The sequence below is a fragment of the Cottoperca gobio genome, chromosome 11 (genome assembly GCF_900634415.1).
Source record: "Cottoperca gobio chromosome 11, fCotGob3.1, whole genome shotgun sequence".
Classification (NCBI taxonomy): domain Eukaryota; kingdom Metazoa; phylum Chordata; class Actinopteri; order Perciformes; family Bovichtidae; genus Cottoperca; species Cottoperca gobio.
Genome location: NC_041365.1, coordinates 9,286,512 through 9,313,651, shown reverse-complemented (window position 1 = coordinate 9,313,651; position 27,140 = coordinate 9,286,512). Strand labels below are relative to the sequence as shown.

At 38.8% G+C, this 27,140-nt stretch overlaps 1 protein-coding gene across 3 annotated transcripts; it reads right to left on the bottom strand.

Moving 5' to 3' along the window:
• Positions 1 to 46: 46 nt before the first annotated feature.
• On the bottom strand, positions 47 to 26,505 carry dennd3a (DENN/MADD domain containing 3a). Of its 3 annotated transcripts, none has more exons than XM_029443693.1 (30): positions 26,297 to 26,505; positions 22,481 to 22,569; positions 21,527 to 21,682; positions 21,219 to 21,351; positions 20,650 to 20,765; positions 20,362 to 20,492; positions 20,137 to 20,248; positions 19,866 to 19,985; positions 19,198 to 19,296; positions 18,954 to 19,073; positions 18,267 to 18,382; positions 17,391 to 17,546; positions 17,119 to 17,215; positions 16,918 to 17,021; positions 16,286 to 16,491; positions 16,039 to 16,198; positions 15,346 to 15,502; positions 14,293 to 14,515; positions 12,184 to 12,263; positions 11,111 to 11,290; positions 10,769 to 10,939; positions 8,772 to 8,901; positions 8,337 to 8,444; positions 6,310 to 6,407; positions 4,632 to 4,786; positions 2,594 to 2,660; positions 2,269 to 2,341; positions 1,543 to 1,661; positions 1,191 to 1,328; positions 47 to 1,060 (listed from the first exon to the last, which is right to left on the bottom strand). In XM_029443693.1, the coding sequence occupies exons 2-30, from the start codon at positions 22,559 to 22,561 to the stop codon at positions 866 to 868; spliced, it is 3,801 nt and encodes a 1,266-aa protein (XP_029299553.1). In that variant the 5' UTR covers positions 22,562 to 22,569; positions 26,297 to 26,505; the 3' UTR covers positions 47 to 865. The 3 variants fall into 3 exon arrangements, with proteins under 3 accessions (XP_029299553.1, XP_029299555.1, XP_029299556.1); XM_029443695.1 differs by having other exon boundaries at positions 20,362 to 20,483; XM_029443696.1 differs by lacking the exons at positions 22,481 to 22,569; positions 26,297 to 26,505 and having other exon boundaries at positions 21,219 to 21,390; positions 21,527 to 21,631.
• Between the last annotated feature and the right edge of the window lie 635 nt (positions 26,506 to 27,140).

Genomic DNA, 27,140 nt, shown 5'->3' with positions numbered 1-27,140 from the left:
TTTTTATATATATATATATATATATATATATATATATATATATATATATATATATATATATATATATATATATATCCAACTTCTGCCCTCATTTGTCAGTCTTCATTTGTCCATCATGTTCCCACAAAATAACGTGTTAGTACTGTTAGTATTTCTAACTGTAAATCACCACTTCATAGCAGGCGGGAGAAGCTGCTCAGCTGGTGGCACTTTATGTAAACATGTTGCTTCACATGACCGCCATGTGATTCCTTCATATCTCTGAGATGCAAACGTCAAGTCGAGGCTGTGATTTTGATTCGCTTTCCAAACGAAGATCTTCACTCCTTTTCTCGCAGATTCACAAGTTTGTTCACAGGACGTCCGAGAGTAGTTTTATCAGAGTGATGTCATCAAAGGAATACTTCACCCCCAAAATGATCATTTGTATATCAATTACTCACCCCTTGTTACCTTGAATTTGTGAAGAAAACTGTTTAACTATATAAGAAAAACTTCTGCATAAACAGTCTCACACTCGTCCGTGCGAGTACTGTTAATACAAATAGTGAGGTTTTAGGAAATGCATGTGTTTGGTAAGTAGTGAGCGTACGACTTGGATTATAGTGCACAAGTTGTGTGTGAGTTTGTAAACAGATGTGTTGATTTAGTTTTTCTGTTGTTAAACGCGGCCCCCGTTTACTTCAATTCATCAAGAATTTTCTGTTTTTTTAATTCTTCGTTCGCGCAAGAAAAAATAAGTTCTCTACAAGAATTCAAGGTAACATGGGGAGAGTAATTCATATACAAATGATCATTTTGTGGGTGAAGTATTCCCTTAAGAACTCAGGCTCCAACTTAAAAATGTGTCCCTTTCCAGACTGCTCTACTCCACCTTCCAGATGGCGATCTTTCCGTCATTTTTGCCAGCTCCGCTGAGAACGTACCGGTCCTCCGCGGAGCAGAGCGCCGTCACCTTGTCGCTGTGGCCGTGAAGCTCCTTCATGACCTGGTGGCGTTCTGTTTCCAGGATGTAGATCTTCCCTTTGGTAGAGGTGCGGCCAACACCGCCGACCCACACCTGGAGAGAGAAAAGGGGGCATTTTAAAAAAGGACAGATACTGTGGTTATATTTCACGTCACTGCCAGGATTATAATGCATTTATAGGGGATTTTAAAGTGTTTTATGTGCATCAGTACTGTATATTAACCTGGTTTTTAACTTTGATCATGCAGTAACATCCGGTGCAGTCCTGTAGTGTCACACGGTGATACGGTTTGGTAGTGTCCTTAATGTGCCAAATACACACTTCTCCTGAGTCCAAACACACACTCCACAGCTCCTCCTTCTAACATACACACAAGCACAATGGAGGACAAAGGGTCACACTCAAATACAATCCCAAAACACAGCAATACACAGCTAATGTGAGCGAGAGAGAGAGAGAGAGAGAGAGAGAGAGAGAGAGAGAGAGAGAGAGAGAGAGAGAGAGAGAGAGAGAGAGAGAGAGAGAGAGAGAAACTAACTTAGTGTACAGAAAGCTGTGTGTGTGTGTGTGGTACCTCAGGTATCAGCAGTATGGAGCTGAATGTAGCTGTGGATCCACTTTGCTGCTCTGGTAGATTCAAACGATGTTTCAAAGAGCCGTTCCTCCAGACCTCCATTATATTGTCCCTGGAGCCTGGAGAGAAAGACAGACAGAAAAGAAAAGAGATAAAGGATTCAATTTCACATCATCAACTATCAAGTTTCATACAACGAGTCTATATGACGCCCAGGAAGCTTTGTTTAGTTCAAATGATTGCTGACCCCATTTGCCCTCTAGTGTCCTATAAGAATGTCCTCAAGTTACCCGATTCTGGGAAATGGTTGCCTCTAACCTTTCTGATATGTCTGAGATCAGCGAGGCTCATTCGCCTGTTATACTCATTTTAAATTATCTGTCCAAACTACACTTGACACTTATCAATCAGCTAGCGCTATCAGGCCGGCTTACATCTGAGAAAAAATTGATTGCTAGCAGCTGGAAGCCCCCCACCACCTCTCTTTTTGAGTGTGTGTTCTACCTAGATATCGTGTACCAGAGCTATCGACAGCTGTTTTTTTCTTCTCGTTACTACTTTTCTTTTGGATACTGACTGTGTGCATTGTTGTTACTCATTTTGAGAATGACTTTTTCCCCCATTGTTACAGGTTATAAAACAAATGTCAATAAAATAAAAGTTTTAACCACAATCTTTTTTCTTTCTTTCTGTTTTAATGCTGCAGCAGAAGAGTGTGAAACGTACAGCACCACAGCGTCCCGTTAAAGCTGTAGACGGACTGCAGATGGCTGCAGGAGAGGCGAAAGTGCCTCTTCACCTGAGAAAAGAAATCACAATTATCAATTGGAAGATTTTGGTTTGAAGCTTTTGGTTTAAAGCAGGAAAATAAGTGGAAGAAGGGAGGAGCTTTTAGGTTAAAATAAAAAGTCAAACCCTTGAATTTACTTGTAAACTATCAAATCAAAATTATTTTATTCCATTTTAACATTTTATGACAGTATTTAGCATGTGGTTTTATTTGGTACTTGTAAATTTAATTACATACCACAGTGCTGTTTTTTAAACTGACCTGTAGTGTCGAGACGTCCCACACCATGACGCTTCCCTCTGCACTGCAGGAGTACGCCACCTTCTGGCTGAAGAACATTTCAACACATAACATGTCACTTTGATGCAGAATCGATTTACATGTACATCTGTTGCAGGGACTGAAGCCGTCTCTCACTTCAGCTGATACAATTTAATTCACCAGGATGAAAGTTTAGAAACAAATTGTAAAAGTGTGAAGTGAACTAGAGCCGAACAATTAATTGGAATTGTATGGAAATCTATGATAAAATATGGACTAGTGAAATATTCAAATACAGGTGTAAACTTTGTTATAGGTAAAATGTGTCAATATACCATTCTGAATGATGTAATGTGGTACTGCAGGATGTCCCGGCCTACAAATTGTATTCTATAGACGTAAGAAAAAAATCTTTATTTGCTACAGTTCCTTGTAAAAAACCTCACCACGATAATTTTAATGTACGCCGATCAGCGATAACATTATGACCACCTGCCTAATATTGTGTAGGTCCCCCTTTTGCGGCCAAAACAGCCCTGACCTGTCGAGGCATGGACTCCACTAGACCTCTGAAGGTGTCCTGTGGTATCTGGCACCAAGACATTCGCAGCAGATCCTTTAAGTCCTGTAAATTGCGAGGTAGGGCCTCCATGGATTGGACTAGTTTATCCAGCACATCCCACAGATGCTCGATTGGATTGAGATCTGGAGAATTTGAAGGCCAAGTCAACACCTTGAACTCGTTGTCGTGTTCCTCAAACCATTCCTGAACCTGTTTTGCAGTGTGTCAGGGTGCATCATCCTGCTGAAAGAGGCCACTGCCATTAGGGAATACCGTTTCCATGAAGGGGTGTACTTAGTCTGCAACAATGTTTAGATAGGTGGTACGTGTCAAAGTAACCCAAGGTTTCCCTGCAGAAGATTCGGCCAGCTTGCCTTCCTCCCATAGTGCATCCTTGTGCCATGTCTTCCCCAGGTAAACGACGTACACACACATGGGCATCTACATGATGTAGGAGAAAACGTGATTCATCAGACCAGGCCACCTTCTTCCATTGCTCTGTGGTCCAGTTCTGATGCTCACGTGTCCATTTTAGGCGCTTTCTGCGGTGGAGAGCATAGGCACCCTGACCGGTCTGCGGCTACGCAGCCCCATACACAACAAACTGCGATGCGACTGTGTGTTCTGACACCTTTCTAACAGAACCAGCATTAACTTGTACAGCAATTTGAGCTTCAGTAGATCTTCTGTTGGATCGGACTACACGGGGCAGCCTTCACTCCCCACACGCATCAATGAGCCTTAGCCACCCATGACCCTGTCGCTGGTTCACCGGTTTTCCTTCCTTGCACCACTTTTGGTAGGTACTGACCACTGCAGACCGGGAACACCCCACAAGAGCTGCAGTTTTGGAGATGCTCTGACCGAGTCGTTTAGCCTTCACAATTTGGCCCTTTTTAAAGTCGCTCACATCCTTAAACTGGCACATTTTTCCTGCTTCCAACACGTCAACTTTGAGGACAAAGTAGTTCACTTGCTACCTAACATATCCCACTGACAGATGCCATTGTAACGAGATAATCAATGTTATTCACTTCACCTGTCAGTGGTCATAATGTTATGGCTGATCAGTGTATTTTTCAATAAAAATTAGAATAATGATGCAAAAGTAATACTGTATCACATTATATCAATCATACAACAATCATATCACAATATCAGCCAAAATACTCACAATTACATATTTTTAAAAACTTGTTCGGCTCTATTTATAACAACACGGTGATATGACTCATAAATCATAAACACCAGACCTACCAGTGTAGGTCGCTTTCGTGGGATCGAAATAAGCCAAGGCACTTCCATGGACTACAAAAATACATAGAATGGACACTGAAACAGTGCATGCATTTTTATTTTTACTGTTGAAGTGGGGTTTTTTTCTACTCATGATATCATCTACAGACTGTGCGTGTGCATGTGTGTGTGTGTGTGTGTGTGTGTGTGTGTGTGTGTGTGTGTGTGTTTGTTTGTTACCTGTATTTGTCTGTGTCAAGTGCCAGTCCAGTGACCTCTGCCCTGTGTTCAGTCAGCTGTCTGTTACAGACCATGGCCACCATGCTGATTATGTAGATTACAGAGTCCTCGGAGCCCATCCAGACCTGGTCCTTATCAACTCCCAGCATGCAGTTCTGAAAACAGAGACAGAAAGATTTTTACTGATCAGGAGTCAAACAGCTGCTACAGATATGAGAGAATGATAGGTTTTAAGACTACATATTGAAACATTAGGGACCAGATAGGAGGCAAGATAAGGGCTCACATGTAGCCTACATACTTGTTCTAGTATTTTGAGCTACATTCCACATCAGTGACAGTAGTTTCATTGAGAACAACAAGGTAAGTGATTAGCACTAAATAATTAGTAAGTCGATTGACATTGTAATCGCTTAAGTTATTTTTCCAGCAACAAATACCAAATATTTGCTGGTTCTGGCTTCTAAATATTGAGGATTTGCTGCTATTTATCTTTAGTGACTGATTACTTATGGGTTTTAGACTGCAACCAAACATTTGGGCTTAAGGAAATTGTGACAAACATTTTTATACATTGTCAGAGAAAACTCAACTTACTGCAGCATGCTTAGATAGATGTGATCTTTTGTTAAAAAAAACTAATTAATTGAAGCCCTTCTAAAAGGAAAGTTGGCTTTTCCTAACAGGTAAGTGTAGCAAGTGTAAGCAAAACATTTATTGTACGATATGCAACTTCTCCACTAGGTGGCAACATTGTCTAATAAACTACATTGAGCAGACTGCCCTGTCAACACCATTACATCTAAAATAGTCTGTTTTTACATATAAACCAACATAAAACTCTGTGTGGAAAATGTATACGGTTGGAGTTGTTGTCAATAAAGCTGCTGAGCCACAACTTAACACAACTTAAGAAAAAGAAAAATCTGAAAGTTAAAAATTTGAATTTTCTATAAGCTTGTCCACAAAATGTCAATGTTATTTTCTTATCAGCTGCTATTTTAATAATCCGTCATGCTTTAAGTAACAGCATGGTTCAAATCTTTAATACATGACCTAATAGTGAGCAGATACTTTGGTTGAGAGCACACACACACACACTTCATGTGACTGACCTGCATGCTTAGAGTAGAGTTCAGTGATTAGCACTGAGCCTTACACTCATTAACTTACTTACCTTGAATATTCTCCACCCAACTTTCACTTGTTTGTATTTTGTTTTAAAAGTCGATGTTTGCACAGAAAATGTTTTAGTCAAAACACACTTCCTGAAACCTGTGCTAGCAAGCCTGAAGATAATTGACAGATACTGACAGTGTTTGAAGTGAAGCATGCAGGAATCAACCTGAGGAAAACAGTTCTATCTGTATCTGATGTCAGTGGCATGCATGTGCTGCTGATTCTGTCCTGTGATGTGAAGAGGTCAAACATCTCGTCACTTAGTGACAGGAGAACTACCAAAACATCAAGTTCACAACATTAAAAATTAAAAAGAGTAAGCTAGTTTTATCTGTAAGTAATATACGCATGTATTTTCTACAAATGTTTTTTTATTTAAACAATGCCAAAGTTTGCGCTTGTTTCATGTACAAAAACTTTGTCTGAATCAACAGTCTAAAAAATGTTGTCATAACTCCTGGCCAGAAATCAAAATGAGTGTGTGTTTTGTATTTTTTACCAGTCTTGCATTCCCAACGTGGCAGGTGTGTGTGAGGGACCAGCTGGAGGCATCAAACACCATCACCTTTCCCACGCTCACAGACACCCATAACTGACCTGAAACACACGCAGTATTTATCAGTTATTACTCATAACCTTATCTCAGACTTGTGACCTACTGCTGCCAGTGTTGACTCTTTCAGGAGGCCAAGGAGGAACTGTGAATATCAACCAACAGTTTGAATGGAAACACATGTTCAAAACTATTTTTCTGCTGCCTGACTACACCCAGGCTTCACCTAACGGTCCGATTTCCTCCAACGTACACAGCGCTATTTAAAAAGCACCGCTAGTGGAAAGAAAAAGTAAGTAACATCCTGTGTTTCATAGTAGGAGCGGCAGAGAGGGACAGTGGGTCATAGAGTGGAAGGAGAGGAACAGAGAGGGAGTGGAGAGCAGGGAGAAAGAGGGGGAGAAGTAGGAGTTAACTGGCGATATGCCAGGAATTCAATTCAGTGACCTATATTCAAACCAGAGAATCAGAGAAGCAGAGAGGGAGGATCTGAATAGCCAGATTTGTTCTTTCCACCAACAGAAATGTGAGTGCTGACTGCTATAGAAGAACTGAACAGAGTCTGTATATAAGTATGAGTGTGCACAAGTGCGTTAGTGCTGGGGGTCAGTCTGCCACCAGCCGGGCATCTAAGTGGCCCCAGATGGTCGTTCCACTGAAGGCAAGGCTTTGTAATTATTTTTATGCTGTTCATTCTCCGTCTTCCTGCCACGTAATGCGCCAGCATGTCTGCCCCAGCATAATAAAGTCAAAGGACTGTATACAAAGAGTAAACAACAGTAGACAAATCTTGTATTTTAAGGTCAAGAGTGATTGCTGGGATTTCCTGATGGAGACAGATTTAAAAAGACAAAACACACAAAATGTTTTAGTAAGGTTTTAAGATACCGCAAGAACAGCTACAATGCTCCTTGGTGTGTGTTCAGTGTTTGGAACTCATAAATAAAAAATAGAAATTAAAAATTAAACATGCTCCCTCATTTGATGTTTTTATGAAGTTAGAAAGAGCACTATCTGACACATTATCAAAACTTCCCAAATGTGTTGAAATCTTGTGACTATTTGTGTTTTAGGTGGATTTTTCCACATTCATTTATTCAGGTTTTCATTCGGTTTGTTACGGGTTACATCAAACCTTTAATAGTAAACTACATTCCCTCTTTCTACTGGTATGCATTGTGCTTTTTTCAGTCGATACTAAAATGAATTATGCTCTTCATCAGCATGAAAAAACATTATTAAAAATCATGTATTTGGAGGGAGCTGTTTTCAGTACAGAAGAGGAGCAAACTGGCTTCACATGCTTTGAGCTTTTAATTTTTTGAAACATTAAAAGAACTTGGTTTTGAACTCTGTGTTCCTGCATTATTTTAACGTTTGATATCTCATATACCCACTGCTACTTTTACTACGAGTACATTGTAGAGCTTCTTGTTACTTTTTATCTCTAGTGAAACAAAGTCAAGAAAGTCTTAAAATTACAATCCAAATGTTAACTGTATTTAATACCAGAGAGGAACAGCATCCCACCTGATGTTGACTTGAGAAATGGGATTCTCTTGTCTTATTCTGTGTTTTCACATGGTTTCATGGCTCCCGTTTGAAATGCTGAATTGTATATGTATGACAATTGAACCTTGAGTAGAGGCTTATACTAAATATCTGGCTGATTTCCTTTTTTTTCCCCCTGTAAAGATAACCAGATGAGGAAGTGTTGTTGAGAAACTTTATCTGCAGCTTTATGACTCTGTCTTTTTATGTTGAAGTGAAACATAATGAGTGAGTGAGAGGTGAAGACAAAGCAAAGGTCATGCGTGTGTATTTTCCAGTCCGCGTGTATGTCAGTGACCATGTGTTGGTGTCACAGTTAAAACTCTTGATTGTGAAACTTCCCTGAGGGACAGAGAGAAACTTGACACTTGTCATCGCAGGTGATAAGAAGACTGAAGGGATTACTTGGTTACAGTTTGTACCTGGTGTGTATAGAAGTACATCTACAGCCTGAGGTGCAGCGAGCTCCAGCGAGGGGTTGATTTTATGCTTCAGCGTCTCTGAGGTTGTCTTGGGAACCATCATCGGCACTAGAGAAAAACACAAAACACCGTTAAAGAGAGGCTACTCACCCTTCACAGGTGGTGAATGCACAAACACACACTAAAAAGACCCAAACAGCAATACAAACTCTGATGAGTCATTATGTCCAAACAAACACTTTAAGTTTCCAAATGATCTCAAAGCAGTCTAAACTGAATGTCTTTAGTACGCAAAATGAAACCAAAACATCAACCATCAGAGAAGCAACCAAAGCAAATCAAAGCAAACTGACCTTATAATGCTTTCCATGTTGACAAAATGGGTTGTAAAAGTAAAGCAAACAGAACAGAATGTACATCAATAATCATTCGCACCTTCCATCTTGATGCGGTCAAAGTGAGCGAGCTTCGAAGCAGCGTAGATGGCCTTACTGCTCTGCAGGCTGCCCACTACTGCGTCCATTAACAAGGCGTTGGTCAGAGCCTGCTGCATGTACTGGGGGTCCTGGAGACAAAATTACATTTACAATTACATTTAAACTTGAAATGTAGCATCTAGGATAAAGTATTCAGTGCTTCACAAAAAGGCATAAAAAGAGATTGTACAAAGACAAAATATAGTTGCATTTAAAGTCAAAGAGAAGTGGCCAGTTTAAAAATATATTTAATAAAAACATGACAAAGATTGCTCCTTTAAAAAAAAGTCTAGAAACTAGTTTTTAGGGTGTACATAATGGTATGGATTCAATTATAGATGAAAACAGGCTTACACATCTATGGCATACCTGTCAACCCTCCCGTTTTTCCCGGGATTATCCCGTATTTTTCCTTCTATCCCGCTGTCCTCCCGTTTAAATATTTTCCCGTAATTATCCCGTGTTTTTAACCTAATTTTAAAAAGTGTACATGGTAAAGTGGCCTCCGATAGAGCAGATGGCAATATTATGTTTAACATTAGCTGAAAAACATTATCCGTCAGTAAACACACAGAAGAAAACAGGAACAATAACACGGATGAAGAAGAAGAAGAAGAAGAAGAAGAAGAAGACGTAAAGATATGGATGAGAGTCACAGTGAACGGGAGATAGATGGAGACGCAGTTGTACCTGTCAAACAAGTTTAAACTTTATGCAAGTACCTGAACAAATGGGAGGAGACCTTCCCTTATTTAATAAAAGCAGAGTCGGGCAAACTCGTGCTTTATGTAAAGTGTGCCATTCAGATGTTAGCTTTGCACAAGAACTGTGTCGGAGGCAAAGCAAGTGACCAAAGCTGAGGGAAAGATGTCGATGCTTTGCGCTAAAAATAATGTATCCTTCAGCTTCTGCGATGATTTCAGTCGCAGTGTAGCGGACATGTTTCCCGACTCTGACATCGCGAGGAAGTCCTCGTGGGGGAAACAAAAGCCACACAACTCATCCATCATCAAATAAATTGATGATAATAACTAATAAATAAAATACATAAATCTTATAAACATGTCTGTACAAGTAATACATACTTTAAATAAACATGTATTTCCTAAATGTATATAGGCTACCCGTCCCTTATGTGTTTACATTTACATTATATGGGTTGGGGCTGGGTGGCTGAGAGCTGTGAAAATATGGGCGGAGTCCGCCAGAGAATTTCCCTTATTTTAAAATTCCAATGTGTGACAGATATGATCTATGGAGGACTGCTATATCATTTATGAAATCTTTGTAATGCTCCATGAAGCTTCAGAAATTTAAATGGAGGAAATTTAGGAAAAGTGAAAACCGAAATGCGTTTCTTTCAATTACATTTGTTTTTCATATTTCAAATGAAAAACACCCCATTATTTTGTGTCAATTCTTTTGTCTATAATTACATTGTAAAAATCTGAAAAGATGGATCATTCTGTAAAAATATTTAACTAAAAGATGACTTTGGGAACTGCAGCTGTAATGTGACCCCAAATATAGGAAACAAAAAAAGAAAACTTGATGAGATAAATAATGTCTTAATTTTTTGGTTTAAAACTTGGTGCAATGCTGCCAGATTTCAATAGCCGGATATCAATAATATACTGGAGTACAGGAAACATAAAAGTGAGAAAGGAGAGTAATGAGAGACGGAGATGTTACAGTTACATCATCTGGTTTCACAAAGGAAACCCTCTGTCTTTATTCAAGGGTGTGTATTTATGTTAATGTACGCCTCAGGGAATTTCAAAAACACCTACCAAAGGTCACAATGACACACACACACACACACACACACACACACACAATGTATGAGTAATTAAGGCACCTGATAACTCACCAAATGATTCCGTCTCCCCCACACGTACAGTATACCCTCATACTGGCACACTCATACTCACATTCACCCTTCAGTTACAGCTTTACCTTGTGTTGGTCAGCCATGTTGCGCCCGGCCCACATCTCTTTGACCATCAGGTTCCACAGCTCAGTCTCCGTTTTCAAATTGGCCTCAAACGTCTCCTTCCTACCCTGAACACGCAGCTTCAGGCTGGGGATTCGCAAGAGCAGGAAGGGAGCCGAGGACACTTTCACCTCCTGCAGGAAAAGAGAGGAAGACAGGATCAACATATATCTGCATAGTTCAAGCTTCTAGTTCTTATTAAAAGCACTTTTATTTTTTTAAACTCTTCTCACAACATCTCTTCTCCTAACTTTAATCTAATTTGTAAATACTTGTAAACACGTTTGTCCTTCCTCTTGTCTCACCTCTAAATCTCGGTACTGAGCCACCTCCACGTATCCTGGTCGTCCGTCGGTCAGCAGAAAGAGCCGTCTCTGAGTCATGGCGATCTTCCCCACACCGCGGCTCGTCTTCACAGAGGAAGAAAGCTTGAAGACGCACTCGCTGGGCTCAATGTGTTCCAAGACAGACGCTGGCAAGCACACCTGAAAATCAAATAAAAACAGCTGATTTCACTGCCAAGGAAAACCCTTTCAAGCTAAGTAGGTTTTACTCATGGGTCTTTATTGGCCTTGATGTTAAAGGATGTTAAAAAATAATACCTTTAAGCATTACTACAGTAACAACATTTGTCAAGTGCATGTATCACCCTGACAAAGTAATTACAAATCAAAATATCTACAAGAATATTGAAATATAATATCTATTTTATCAAAACAAACTATCATATTGATTTAGTTTGCAGTTAGGATGACACAATTAATTAGTATTATCATCAATTAAATAGTTTTGTTCTTTGCAAATGTTTGCTAACTCTTAATTACAGTTTAGCTTACTCATATCTAACATATTACAATATGCAACTTCAGGTACCATGATAATATAAATCATGTTATCCCTGATAATGTTGTATCCTCTATGTTTTTACTACTGTATTTTGATTTTGTCAAATAAACTAAATTAAATCAAATTGTTTGGGTAGCCAAGTTTCCACTAACTTTATTAATCTTTATATGTATTTTTATTTACTAGTTTGATTATCAGATAGCTTTGTTGGGAAACATTCAGTATCTCACAACACCAGACATCTGAATAATTTGCATCTTCCAAGATTTAGAGCAACTCTCAGTTCTCTATCAGATACTCTCCCTTGGATGACCATCACACCGCAACACAATCTTTCTCTCTCACAAACTTTAAATATTTAAATAAACTAAGATTAAATAAAAGCTCTAATGCTAAACAACATGAACTTCGTTATTGACGTTTCCTAATGCTGTTTTTATGCCTGTAAACAGAGGTTAAATAAGATTATCAGGCTGTATTTGAAAATGTGGGCCTAGAAGTTGTATGTTATGAGTAAAACCTGCATACAGACCTCCTGTGCCTCTGTCTCAGTCTCCTTCCAGATGGTGTAGAAGACTCTAAACAACTCCGGCCCAACCTGCTTCTGATGACCTGCAACAACAACGTATCCTGTATTACTCTGTCAGCAGATGACTTGTGACACTTTAAAAAAAAAATATATATATATATATATATATATATATATATATATATATATATATATATATATATATATATATATATATATATATATATATATATATATATATACATATATATATATATATATATACATGTATGTATCAAGAAATGGTTGACTGAGCAACATTTATAGAAATGCTTAGCTTCATGCAAGAATTTTGGGTGGAAAAATCTAACCCGCTACTTCATTACACCAAAAATAAAGAGGAAATTGGTGCACAACAAATATTAGATAATATTTGCGAGAACAGAGAGGCAAACCACAAACAAATTTTTTATGCATGTCAAAAATGGCACTCATTTTGGGAAAGTGTGCATGTTACAATTAAAAGGCGTTCTCGGATATGCAATACCTAAAGAATGCAAAGTTACTGTATGTACCTTGGAAATATAAATGATTCTCACTGATAATGAGATATTTAACCAAGATATTATTTATCATATATAAGAGAACAATAATATCAATACATTGGTATAAGACTGAATATATTACTTAAGAACAATGGTTAGAAATTATTAGAGAGATTTATACAATGGAAAAAATGACCTTCCAGCTTTGAGTGAGAGAAAAAATTTTTGTTAGTAAATGTAAGAAATTATTTTTGACATTCGTATTGACTAATATTTAAAATTCAAGATACAGGATTTGTATACGCCCTTCTTCAATAATGGACACCATGGTTGTTTTTGTTGATTTGTTTTTCTTTTTTCATCTTTCTGGTTGTAAAAAGTCACACGTTAACAAACACACTACTTTTGGTTGCTGACCGGGCCAAATCGTTTTCCAAGCAGTCTAGTCTACCAGCCTGCCTTCAGAGCGAGTCCTTTCTGCATTTCAACAATGACTACATACAGTACACTGTGCACTATACTAGTCTGTGCACTCCCCCACCCACAACCAACTCAGCACAGTCCTCCGTCATTCAGGCACTGAGCAAAAGTAAAGGTTACTGAAAGGCACAATTTAAAAGGAATTTTCAGTTTCATAACCACAGCTGGACAAGGACTTCATATTGTCCAACATCTCAGTTAACCTCTCACCTCTATCTAAATATTCAAGTGTTATGTCAAGTCAAGTACTCCGTTGGATGTTTGTAGCTGCTAACCCGGCGTCCAAGGTTTCCACCGTTTCTCCAGTGCAGGTCAGAAGGGGAAAGGAAAACTTGCTCACTATATCCAACGATTTTCCAATAACATAATGTGGAATGCAAGATAAGGTCTCACTCCAACATTTCTTCCTGAAGAAAGATTTTATTTGGCTAAAACTTCAGCTTTAAAAAAGAAAGTACCTAATTTTTCCAAACACCCTTCCTTCCCTGGGTTTAATTCTAAATATCTTAAACTAATATCCCTAATTACTCAGTCCATCGCTCTTATGACTCAAATATCTGCTCCTTTCTGTTTACATGCCGCCCAATCTGAGATCACAGGAATGTCAGGTCACGGCGGCTCTGACGCTGGCTAGCACGACTCGCTACTGGCTGCATGTAATGTTCACAATGTATGAATTGTGGTGTTCAAGTCTGCTCAGTAACTAATAGAAATGTGCCATTAGACACCAGCTTGGTGAATAGTAAAGTAAAAGTTAATGACAACTGCAGCCCTGGTTACACCTATGACACTAAACACCCTGCATAACGAAATGTCCTTCTTCAAGAAGGGCTGAGGTAATGATTAACCTGAGGAATAAATGTTTGCCTGGAAAAAGGAGAGAAGGAGGGTTGTAGTGGGATATTTGTGTGAATGAGTGTGTGTGTGTGTGTGTGTGTGTGTGTGTGTGTGTGTGTGTGTGTGTGTGTGTGTGTGTGTGTGTGTGCTGAGGCAGCATCTTGCTCTCACAAATGTACATTTAAAAAGAACATAATATGGATTTTATTGTATAAACCGTATAAATACACACACGTATATGCATACATATGCAGTATACTACACAACTTACCTACAGTTAGAGCGTCAAAGAGTCTATGTATGGTTCCTTGGTCTTTTACAATGCCGGACTCTTGGATACATTTCACAAACTCCTCCAGCTGCATGTATTTTTTCGGCAGGTGGAAACGCTTCACAGCATCTTCCTCGTGCCCGTTGCAGTTGCGCGCACGTTCACGCTCCTGATCCCTCTTGACCCGACTGATGAGTCGTTTCAGTTCTGGCCGTCTGTCCGCCTGTGTTATTACAGTGCTCATCAATGTGGTTATAATCATCAAAGTTATCAATATCTTCAGCTTCTTATCCTGAGACACCTCAGTGAATTGAGTTATTGATAACCCTTAGAGATTACTTTTTCTTGAGTTCATGGTGTTTCTTTGCCAGATGATATTTGATGTAGCGCTGTACCGAATAGACTGAAGCTTCATTCATAACGTTGACATTTGAATTCTAAAATCAACATTTGAGTTGAATTTTTTTTTTTGCACGTCTATTCATTCCGTTTAAACCCTGGTATTTCTGCACAGTTGCACATGAAGATTCGCTTACACTTATATTTATTTATCAAACATCAACTACTTGAGTTGCTAAAGTGCTTCAGAGACATTTAGTTCCTGTATCATGCAAAGTGATGGAGACCCAGACATTAACAGCAGATTCATGGGAAGTGTGGTTGACTGTAATTGCTTAAGAAGGACCAAATGTTTATTTATTATTTAATATCTATTTGTAGAACATAAATTACATTTATATAACCACTAACAAAAAAATCTATGTATTCTTTCACTTTTTTTAGGGTGATCTAAAATAAAACAAAACAGTTGAAGCTTCATTAATAAAACTCAAAAGAAGCTTTAAATGTAAAAAAAAGAATATGACGGTACAGCCCTAACTAATATATATATATATATATATATATATATAACTAATATGATTGATTAAACTCAACGTGACCAACATATATAAATCAGGTGCACTTCATGCAATTATAACTGAAGTGAATCCAGATAACAGCATTTACAGCTAGCACAGTACAACACAGTGTCCTCATTCGTGACGGACTGACCTGTAACCGTTCAGCTTCTGGCAGAGAGTCAACCAGTGACTTAACCATCTGAGAAGGGAAGATGTCCGAGTCCGTCTTATAAAGACTCTGGAAGTCCTCCAGTGCATCCAGACGCCTGTTGGACACAGTGTTTACCAAACCACGCAGGTAGTGGTACCTAAAAAGACAGATGTTTTGGGTTAAGGGTTATTTAGTTGTCTAGAAGTCAGTTGGTTAATTAAGATGTAGATAATATTTGTGGGAATTAAATTATATTCAATTAAAAGGTTTTAATCGGGGGCAACGAGTACTCCACCAGTTTAGGTTATTTAAAAATGTTTTGTCAAACTTAGGCCGGTACAATTCTCAAATGAATTTCTAAATTATTTACACAAAATGAAACAATCACTCGTCACAGTATGAATGTTTTAAAAAATGTACAACTCGTGGTATATAATCATATTTTGTAGTTTGTATTTCCCTAAAGAAACAATGACTACTAATTTCTTCTGTGTTGTCGAAGATTCTTGTTCTTGTCTACTTGTTCAAATTAATCTAAAAGATATATAATTACTGTGCCAGAAATACTAATATACTGCATCAGCATTTCTTCATGAAAAAAACCCATTCAGATTTGAAATATTATAAGATATTTTAAAACGATTTGCAAAAACATTTTCTCCACTCTCTGGCAGTTTTGTCGCCTCACAGTACCTGGCCAGCAGAGCGGACTCATCAGGCAGTGCAGCGTTAATAGCCTTCCCCAGGGAAGAAACCATGTCAGAATAATAGTTCTGGACGTAATGATAGGCCAGCGGAGGAGGGAAGTCTGGGAGGCGGAAAACCTTCACTGCTTTCGGAGGACACTTCAACCCTAGAAGTTGACAAAGGAAATTAGATGAGATAGTTTGACTCCTAATTGACTTTCACTTTCAATTAATCCCTTCCCATCAGTACTGACCAACATCAGGAGTCATCTTCCTGAGCGAGGCTGGTCTGTTGGAGCTGATGGGAGTCACAGTGTCATTGGCAGGCTGCTGCAGGTTAGGCAGGCTGGCTCCCAGCCTCTTGCTCAGTCTGTCATTAGGGCTGGTGTAGCTGCTGTAGCCAGTCCTGGACAGATCAGACATGGGAGGACGCCGAGGTGACTCCGTCATTGCACGATTCCTGTAGAAAGACGAGGAGACAGATGTTAAGTTTGAGCTAATGTTCGAGACATTAAGGCAATCTAATTTAGTTCATTTATGGGGGGTCTGCTGTGCAATAAAGTTAAGATTAAGTTTTTATATTATTTAAATGTCTTTAGATAAAGTCACCCATTCCAGTTGTTCATTACATGAGTGTCTTTATCACTTGAAGGTGATAACGGACTCTTTCCTTTTAAGAAGCACCTTGTACTACATTTCCACTGCATGGCATGGCACAGCTCCACTCAACTCGACTCGCTCTTTTTTAAGTCTTCCGAAATGTGAACAGTCCCTGGTACCTGGTACTTTTTTTGGTACCACGTCGGGAGATGTTCCAAGGGAGCTGAGCCAAAACTAGAAATTGGAGTTAAAACACTGCAGGCAACTGATTTGTCCGAGATGATACCTGTGTGCATGGTTACGCGTGTTCTGCTCCATACGGCTAAAGGTGTCTGGTTTCCTGTTCAGCCTGTCTCGCAGGAATGTGTGGAAGATATGAGTTTCTAATACCTGGGGACAACAAAGACAAACATGCAGCACTGATTGTCAGAATTTGTGTTTGTGTTTGTGTTTGTGTGTGTGTGTGTGTGGAAATGTGTTAGTGTACCTTTTTATAAAAGATCTGGTCTGCTGGCTCCCTTGTCCTCAAAAACTCCTCACTGTTAAAAACTCTATGTTCATGGTTTAGAAAGTCCTGGACGTCTCTAACAAAGTAATAAAAAAGGACAGTTGGACAGTTATACAAAACATACAGAAACAGAGAAATTGTTTAATTCTGTGTCAAATTAGTCTAATATATCATAATGTGTTGTAAACCTTACATTTACTGACCACAAGAATCACAACTGTTTGTAAAATGAAAAACACACAGAGCGGTACCTGAAGATGTTGACCACTAGTTCCAGAGCGATGTTTTGTATCTGTGTGTTGAGTCGTGTCTGCCAGTCTCTGCGTTGGGATCGCAGAGCATTGACATCGGTGCACGCTCCAAGATGACACAGCTCTAAGTCGTAGTGAAGCTGGAGACACTCGGTCCTACACACACACACACACACACACACACACACACACACACACACACACACACACACACACACACACACACAACACACACACACACACACACACACACACACACACACACACACACACACACACACACACACACACACACACACACGACTTTTGTTTAACTCATTTAAACTGTGTCCCTTTGTAATTTGATTTAGCAGGTATTTAGGCGGTAAATTAAATTTGCTTTCCAAATCCGTTATAGCTTTGATACAAGGGTGGGGGGCATAGGCTTATTTACTTAAGCTTATGGCAATTTACACTGCATAAATTTGATTTAAGTAACTGCGTCTACCGACAAACACCAAGGTTCAATTTCAGCCTGCTTGCAGGGGTTTTTTTCAGCCCAACATTCTTGAAGCTAATATTGGTATTGAGAGCAACAAGTAAGTGCACTATCGAATACTTGAATACGGTATGCTCCCCACACACAGTGCTGTGCAAAGCCCCGCCCCCCTCTGCGAAACACAGAGATCAAAGGAGAGGAGAGAAACTAGAGAGCGACAGTAAATGACAGCAAACGCAGTAAAGACTCTCACACGGAGTTTAAATGAAACGAGTGCAACTAAGTTACGTAAATTAAATATTTTCTTTCTTTCTTACAGGGGGGCTGGTGTGTGTGTGTGTGTGTGTGTGTGTGTGTGTGTGTGTGTGTGTGTGTGTGTGTGTGTGTGTGTGTGTTACCTTGACATAAAGCTCTCAGCTGCAGCCAGAGGGATGGCTGGCAGGTCAATGGTTTCAGACCATGACGACTGAATGATGCCATCATCAACATTCACCAGAATTAGTTCCTCTGTCTCCTATACACAAACATAAACACACACACACACACACACACACACACACACACACACACACACACATGTACACGTATTGTAAGAACAATGGGTACAATTCTCTACAGCAGTGTGACTGAGCCTTGCTCTGTCAGACTAACAGACATCTACTGTTAAATATGTGAACTAAGCTTCTGTAAGACACTGAATGAAGAAGAATGCAGTGGAGAATCAGTTATTGTTAAATACTGAATGTGAGCTCAAACAAAACGTTACAATTTGGTCATTTGAAATGCACGCTAGCAATTTAAACAATACTTATGATAAATCTGATGTTAACTATTTCGCCAAAAGCCTTGAACTCTCTAGTAAATGGCCAAGATATAATAGAGCTTGAAGCAATATGTATTTATCAATTAATTCCACTGGTTCTGACTATTACGTGTAGAAAATAATTGCTATTCAATAATGAACACAAGAATAAATTGTAATTATAATATGTCCTGAATATTAATTGGACATCAACTTCTCAGAAATCCTGTAACCAGTGTAATTCTTGATGCTGATAAGTCTGTATACAGTGAACTGTACTCACTGCAGCGACCTCTTCAAAATGACTGATGTGACAGCCCATCAGGAAGGCTGTAGGGGCCATGAGGAAGTCCAGCATTCCTCTTGCCAAGACAGGAACATAGGGCTGCTGCCAGGACAGAGGCTGGAAGTGATGTCAGAGGAACAGAAGACACGTAAAGATGGATAAGAGGATGCTGTAGGAAGTTTTAGAATATCTCTTTGTAAAAACTAATAACTGTAAGACACAATGTTCCTCCTTCACTGACCTGCAGGTACAACAGCAAACTCTCTGCGACCAGAGTGAGTCTGGCCCAGTCAGCAGAGAATAAAACCAGCCGCTGCTCTTGAAGGAGGCAGGACAGCACCTAGAGAGATACAGGCAACATCGGGTTAACTCAGCGTAGGAAGATTTCTTCTTTTTAATATTTAGGATGTACTTTATGACATACTTTACATTACTTCCAACTTGTGTTAATTTTGTCAGCAATGTTCTTATTTAGTCTTACAATCTAACAATGTCCTTGTTAGTTTGTATCATATTTAGTCATCACGTTTGTATTCAGTCAAGTTTTAGTCCTCGTCAAAGAAAACTATTTTAGTATAGTTTAGTCTTTTTAGTCAATCAGATTATATTGAACATTTTAGTCAATCTAGTCAAGCCAAAATGTAATTGTGTGCTGCCGCTGTAGCTCCTGATATGTTGCGCTTTGCACAGGAAAGAGAACCGCTAATAATAATAATGTCTATAATATATATTTTCTTCTTTTTTTACAACGAAAATACAAATTGACATTTGATTGACAATTGATTCTTCCAAAAGTGACACACAGTAAAATAGTACCTTTGTGTGACTGAATAAATATACTTATCATCACTTTATGACTTTTCTTGTTTTTATATGCCATGCAAGAGCAGTCTCCGTGTGCTAAATTACTTTGAGCAGTGTTGTGGGCGTGAAACAAAGGAAAGGAAGGTGCAGGTCGATGTCGATAAGAGGGCTGTCCTGATCCACCCTGGATGGAAGAACCACGTGGAGGGGACGGAGGCTAAAGGACTAACACACAGAAACACAGACACAAATTACTGTAAAGATCTAGCAATTGGAATTGGTCACACAGAGAGACAAATATAGATAAAGTGAGGGTGCGTGACAAACAAACAGAGAGATATCTCTACTGAGAAAGAGAGAGAAAGTGTTTTCTGACCACATGTAGCTGTCCAGGAGGTGGTAAAGGGACCAGGGACAGCTTGGCTGAAAATTCCTTTATGGTCTCCTCAAAGTCAGCTTGTCTTGCAGGCCGCAACTGGACCAGGAGACTGAGGAGGTGGAGTCGGGGGTGGGAGACAGAGACAGGTTTAACTTGTCGCCAAATCACCTTAACCAAGGTCACGTTATCTATCAGCTTTATGTATTTAATAGAAATGATTACCAGGACAAGCAGTCTTTCAGAGCATTGTAGTAAGGGAACTTGGAGATGACACACACAGCGAAGGGTGCATAGAGGCGGGACTTTGGTGAATTCCACCTGTGGCCATTATGGACAGCACCTTCCTGACAGGACTGACAGATAATGAGAAACAATTGTCTGCATTTAATGGACTCAATATATATATGTGTGTGTGTGTGTGTGTGTGTGTGTGTGTGTGTGTGTGTGTGTGTGTGTGTGTGTGTGTGTGTGTGTGTGTGTGTGTGTGTGTGTGTGTGTGTGTGTGTGTACCTGCACAGCTCTGTAGTGCTGCATGACAACTCCATGGGTTCGGGTCCCAAACAGGTCGGTAAAAACCAGGAAGTGATAACTGTCTTCTCTCTGCTCATTGGCTAACTGAAGACCACCTATCCAATGGAAAGCAAGAAGTCTCAAGATGTGCCACTAAGCTGAGTTCAGCTGTATGTTGCTTTGATTTCATAATAGGAGTTACATTCACATCAACATCCATGTCAGAAGAAGAAGTAGGACTGTACCGAATAGTTTGAATCTTCGAATCTTTATTCATATAGTTAGAATTTGAATGCTTAATCAACATTTTTTGCATGTCTATTCATTGCGTTTAAACCCGGTATTTCTGCACAGTTGCAGAAAAGGTTATACTATTTGAAGAATCAGATTCCAGATGTGGCTGCGTGGGATTTATTCTGACTTGTGTGATCCAACCAAGACCAATTACATCCTTATTTTTAGATAGGTGCCAGCCTGGCAATATGGTGACAAAGAGGTAACACACTGCTGTATTTACAGAATAAATACATTTTCACCATTGTGTTATTCACAGAGGAAACACACTATACCAGGGAAACAGAGCTGCGGCAAGGCGATGAGGTCCAGATCCTTAGGAACACTGATATCTTCTGTTGCTGAGGACGCTTCAGTACGATTGGTTGTTTCCTCATTGGGCAACACCTCTGAAGCACGGTCTCGCCTCTTCAGCAAACAGAAAAACAACAAATGTGGATTTTATTTCTGAATGAGATAAAAAAAAAAGCACAATGCTTATCCACATGTAAGGTGACAGAACATAAAAGGTAATCATTTCCCATTACCGTTAAAGCATGAGTTTGTATTTAGGGTTTCAAAAAAAAAAAGAACATTTATTTACCTTTTTGATGAAGCTCTTCCTCTTCTGGACACGACTGAAAGCTGGTCCAATCGACTGGCTGGAGTTGGTCTCCTTGGAAACAAATGGTGGGGCGTGGACCTGCAGTACCTCGGCTTCTAGCAGGAGGGTCTCGTTTAACTTAGTCTGCTGGTGAAGCTACAAAGTGTATACGAATATGAGTGTGAGGAATGAACACACAAGTATAAGGAGAAGCAACAGTGATTTGATATATTTGAACTATGAGAGTACACAGTGGAAATAAAGTATTTACAATTAAAAAAGGGTAGGAAATTACAAAGATGGCTAATGGGAATCATTACAACATTTGTAATGCATGTGACCAGTCATATCTAGTGTACCGTTTGTACGGGGTTGTAAACATGTTTATTTCTGCTGTAACAGTTGGACATTTTAACATAAGGGTCTATGGAGATTGACTTGCTTTTGGAGCCAGCCTCAAGGGGCCATTCGAGGAACTGCAGTTTTTGGCAGTTGGTTTAATTTTTCGGCAACAGAGGTTGCTGCTTGGTCTGTATCTGCAGAGACCCTTCCCTCTGCCTGTATTTTCTTATTTTGCTGTGTTCGGGATGTTTCTGGTGTCAACCTCTATAAAAAAAATAAGTACCAACCAGGTGCTAAAAAAATGGCGGAGACCGCACCAATCAGACAAAGCTCGTTCCAAAACGAGAGTGACGGGCATCCCTAACCCTGTGTGGGTTATCCAACACATAACACACATAGGCCTGCTCTTACTGTTCATATGGTGGAGATTAACTGCTCAAGTGCAAAAGGTCCATTCAATAGTAATCTGATAACAGCAGTCTCCACTGTTGTGAGTGTATGTTGACACAAGAAGCATACAAGGTGTAAACGCAGCCGACATCCATTTGTTTGCACTTTTTTATTTGACAGTGGTTTTGCTTCTGTCTTTATGTATGCGTGTATATACTGTACCTGGTATATGTCTCGAAGCTTATCACTGGGCGCTCCAACAACTACACATGCCTCCAGCAGTCCAGACGGGAGCTCTGCCATCACACACACTGCCAGGAACACACACACACAAAGTGCATTTAGATGAGTGTGAGGTCATCACATAAAAGTGAGCTGAACATTTGTTCTGAGGTAGATATTCCCTCAATATCTCTGGTGATATGAAATGATTGCAGGCAATGTTGCAAATCAAAGAAATAAAAGTGCCTTGTTTGTTCAGGTTTTTAATTGACTCCATTATCCAAAAACAGACAATGTGATCTTGCTATTTTTATCTGTAAAGTGTTTCTCAAATACATTTCCAGATCATTTACTATATCATAAGTTATACAAATAAAATGACACATACTGATGAAGAACGTTATATATTTATCACCCACCCTTATTATAATTACAAAGAACCAATGGTAAAATCTATGATGGTTCAAAGATTTCATATTTTGACCGTGACTCACAAAACATTCCTAAACCAGATGCTGCTGATCTCATCTGAGTTCAAGTTGACCAAATGACTAAATTTGAAAACGAGCAGAATATTTGGTCTTATTTGCATCATTACACACGACACACACACGCCCACACACAGAGACAAGTCTATTTTCCCACAACTTCCTCCAGATGTTTGCCGACACACGTACACACTCTACACACCCTAACACGCACACACACACAGATGTTTGGATTTGGTCACAGGTGCAGTAAACCAGTTGTGTCATCAAAATCAGATGTGAAAAACCACGTTACTGTAACTCACTGTACTGGAACGTGAACAAAGAGGAAAACACTGAAGCTGCTCTACTTCAGAAGAATCACTTAATTCTCTTGAAAACAAAGTCGCACTGATATTGATTACCATCTTATTGTATAACTGACAGCCCTATCAGATGATAGGGCCTATTCATCCACAACACCTGTTGACTTCCAAATACATTATTTTGAAGGAATTTTAAATCAGACGCTATTTAACGTATATTTACGATTGTATACTTCTTTTTACAGTTAGGTTTGGTCAACTGAGCATTCTTACCACTTGACAGAAGCTGGACCTTTGAACCATCCATCCATTACTTTTAGATAACTCTATCTCTGCATTTTCAAAAGTATCTATTTTGATTTATCTACTCTCACTAGCTAACTCGCTAATTTAACTTAATTTGACATCAATTTCTTCCCAGCCTCCACTGGGGGTGGGGGGGGGGGGGTCGTCGTGTCCCCATTACTTTTCAAAATCTAATTTTCTCTATTTTATTAATTCAGGTTAATGTTCTTAATCTAAATTTTTATTTACGGTTAACATTCACCTAAAAATATGCTAGAATTAAACAACAAAGATATCCAAGTTGAGCACATTGCTCTTTGTAGTAAAAGTACATACAATACTACAACATTATACATTAAGTACCTATAGGTATGTAGAAAGGCACATTGTGCAGGGTTAGTGCAGAGGTTTATAAACCATATATATTTCTTGCCCATTTGTGTTTATTCTCCTCCTAAGCACAACGTGGATACGCCATTTTCTTTAACCAAATCATGATTTCTTTTTTTTTGTATGTAACCCATTGGAAATTGCATTAGTACCTATCATCATCGACAGAGCACTGCTTAAAGTCCTTATAAATCAACATACCTACGAGCTATCTATTCATCTGGTTCAGGCAGATCCAAGAATAAACATCTGACTTGAATTACCGTAGTTGCAGCTACAGGCAAAACCCAAGGAACTGCACTCTGTTCAATCATTCTCTTTCAACTTTCCCCTCTTCTTTCTACCCCTCTCTCATCTCACCTCCCTGCTCTTCCCTTTCTATTTACGTTTCACCTCCTCTTTTATCCCATATCTGTTCTTTCTTTGTCTGTTTTGACATTTTCTCTTCTTTCGTCACCTTCGACACACTTGTTTGCTTTCTTCCTCTCAGTCTTCAGGCCATTCCGGGCTCTGACTAACTACCCTGCTGTGTTACGGAAACACACACACACAAACTTAAGTCATTTATTCCCCGAAAAAAACCCTAATTTTGGAAACCCTGTGCGTTTACGTTTGCACTTCTCGTAAACTCAACCAATGTCCACCATCATAGTACCTTTTATAACCTTCTCACACAAATTAACTGTCTCTTCTCTCTCTCACACACACACACACACACACACACACACACACACACACACACACACACACACACACACACACACACACACACACACACACACACACACACACACACACTTAATAAAATGCAGATGTCATGCATGCGAGACTGAGACAGGAGGAGGAAAACAACAAGAATCCAGCAGTTCATTACGTATACCTTTCTGAATAAAAGCTTGTACTTCATTGCACATCATTTATAAAGACTGCATTGGAAAAACAACACCGAGTGGAATAACTCTTCATTCCTTAAAATAACTTTCATCATCAATATACTAAACAATAATATTGAATAGGCTTGAATAGGGAGGGTATCTTTGAGGAGGTAGACATGCAGAGGCTGACCAGGAGCTTTAACAAACAAGTCTGTCTTCATATATTAGGGGAAGCTGAATTTCTGTAGCAGACAACAATTTTAACAACCAGTTGCTTATAAGGAGGTATTTTATGGAACTGAAAGGTCATATGGAAGAAGGCTGGTTTGAAAATGGAAGTGGTTAAGATAAGTGACACGTTTACAGCAATAAAAGTAACTTTAGATTAGTTTGTAAATCTGCAACAATCTTTTCAAAATGTAGAAATCAGACGTTTTTAAAATTAGAAATTGGAACAGTCCCATTGACAGTAAATGGTTCAATGATTTTGTTTAAATGTAATTTAATATAATGGGTTGAAAAAATGATTGACACATTATATTGACTTCCATTTTTTAGTTCAAACCAAAACATTAAACTGGAAATATTCCTCTATCTAGCACCTCAGGGCTGCAAAGTTACCTGAATTGTCATTGCAATGAAGCAGGCGCTGACTTTACATCCCAGTGAAATCACAAACAGACCAGTGCATGTTTACAAGTTGTTCTGGGACACAGGAAGAAGGGGAGCTCTTAAAATGGGTGACATGTCCCTTTAATGGTCACCAGCCAACAATTACAAGGTTTTGGCTGGTTTGGGAGAAAACTAGAGCTAATCATTCATGCCCTGGACCAGTCGACAAATTTGAATAAGATAGTGGAAGTTTTATTGCCAAAAAAAGTTATTTACTTAAAAAGGAATTTACATTGGTGTTTGGGTGTGCATACAATACAGCCTACATATTAAGAAAAAAATAAAAATACAGACAAAGTTCTGCAAAGTCTTTACAATATTTGACTATTATTTATTTCCTCACTTTGTAACACTAAGCACACAAAAGACTGCATTTTATATTAATGTTGACACAACATGTAATCTCACTCTCATTTCCATTTGTCAAATCGTTTTGTTGTTTGGGCGGGCGCGTGGAAAAGTAAACTACTAACAAATGTGGTTATGATGAGCCATGACACTTGGATTCATCGTGTAACGTTGTAAAGGCTCAATAACTTGGAAAATTGAGTCAGGTAAGCATAACGTGCCTTCCGGGAACATTTTCACCAAATCATGTAGCTGTTTTCAAATCTCATAACATTAATGTTCATGTTAATTGTATATATAAAACGACTGTCACCACCGGTAATAACTCAGGACGGTAAACTATTTAATAACTACAACTGACATCGTTAACTGATAGCGTAAAGTTACTTAAAGGACATGAAATTGACTTTGTTAAGACCAGTCGAGCAAGATTCGTTAACAGCAAAGACTGACCTTAAATTACGATCATTTCCACTGCAGACGGTTCATTCACACTGACGCTCGTTAGCGTCTCAAGGCTACAGTACTGACTTCAATGCTGTCTGTAACAGTCTTTTACAGTATGCTGTGATTCAACAGTAACTGACACACAGTGTGGTTTATCGCTGGTCCGTCAAACTACAGGCAGCGCCACGCTCAGCTGGATTTCCCACATTTCAAAATAAAAGCTTTTTTTTTTACTTTTCCGGGAGCTGGGTCAAGAGGACCACGGCGCTATCTACTGTATGTTTTATGTACTGCTATAAACACATAAATAAAAAACACTTTTTATGCAATTTTTTATAAAATAATAACTGATAAAAATGTTTTTTTGTTCTAAACAAATGCATGTTTTCAAATATTTTATTCAGCCAAAGATTATGCATTCAATATATTGTTGTGTCATTGCTCATTTTCATTATTTGAAAGAATTATACAATTATATTCATGTAACTTTAAATTCACATATATAAAATAGATGATATAAAATACATAATTGTGTTTTATAGCTTGGAACAGTATCTAAAATAAGCTATTTATTGTAAAAAGAGAGAACATAACTCAGATAAGGCCTTCTAGGAACATTGATTTCTACCTTTATCTCTCATATTACTCTTCCTTATCTCCCTAAAGCTCCCTAAACTTTCTCTCACTCATTCATTAAATAAAATAAAACAGTGTGAAAGTATAGGCTACAATTTAGGAACTATTATGCAAGGTATGATATGAGGTGTTACCAAATCATATATTTTGGGAGTTAGCACTTTAAAACATGTTTTTCATTCCAAATGTAATGTACTAGATCACATAGCCACAT

What these genes read in the sequence shown, in the direction of transcription:
- dennd3a (XM_029443693.1), bottom strand. Translation starts at nt 22,561, where the DNA reads ATGGCAGAGCTCCCGTCTGGACTGCTGGAGGCATGTGTAGTTGTTGGA. An exon ending in CAGAAGCTGAACGGTTACAG is followed by an intron (nt 14,516 to 15,345) that starts GTCAGTCCGTCA and finishes GTAATAACACAG; the next exon opens with GCGGACAGACGGCCAGAACT. An exon ending in TGACCGCATCAAGATGGAAG is followed by an intron (nt 8,445 to 8,771) that starts GTGCGAATGATT and finishes GTTTTTCTCTAG; the next exon opens with TGCCGATGATGGTTCCCAAG.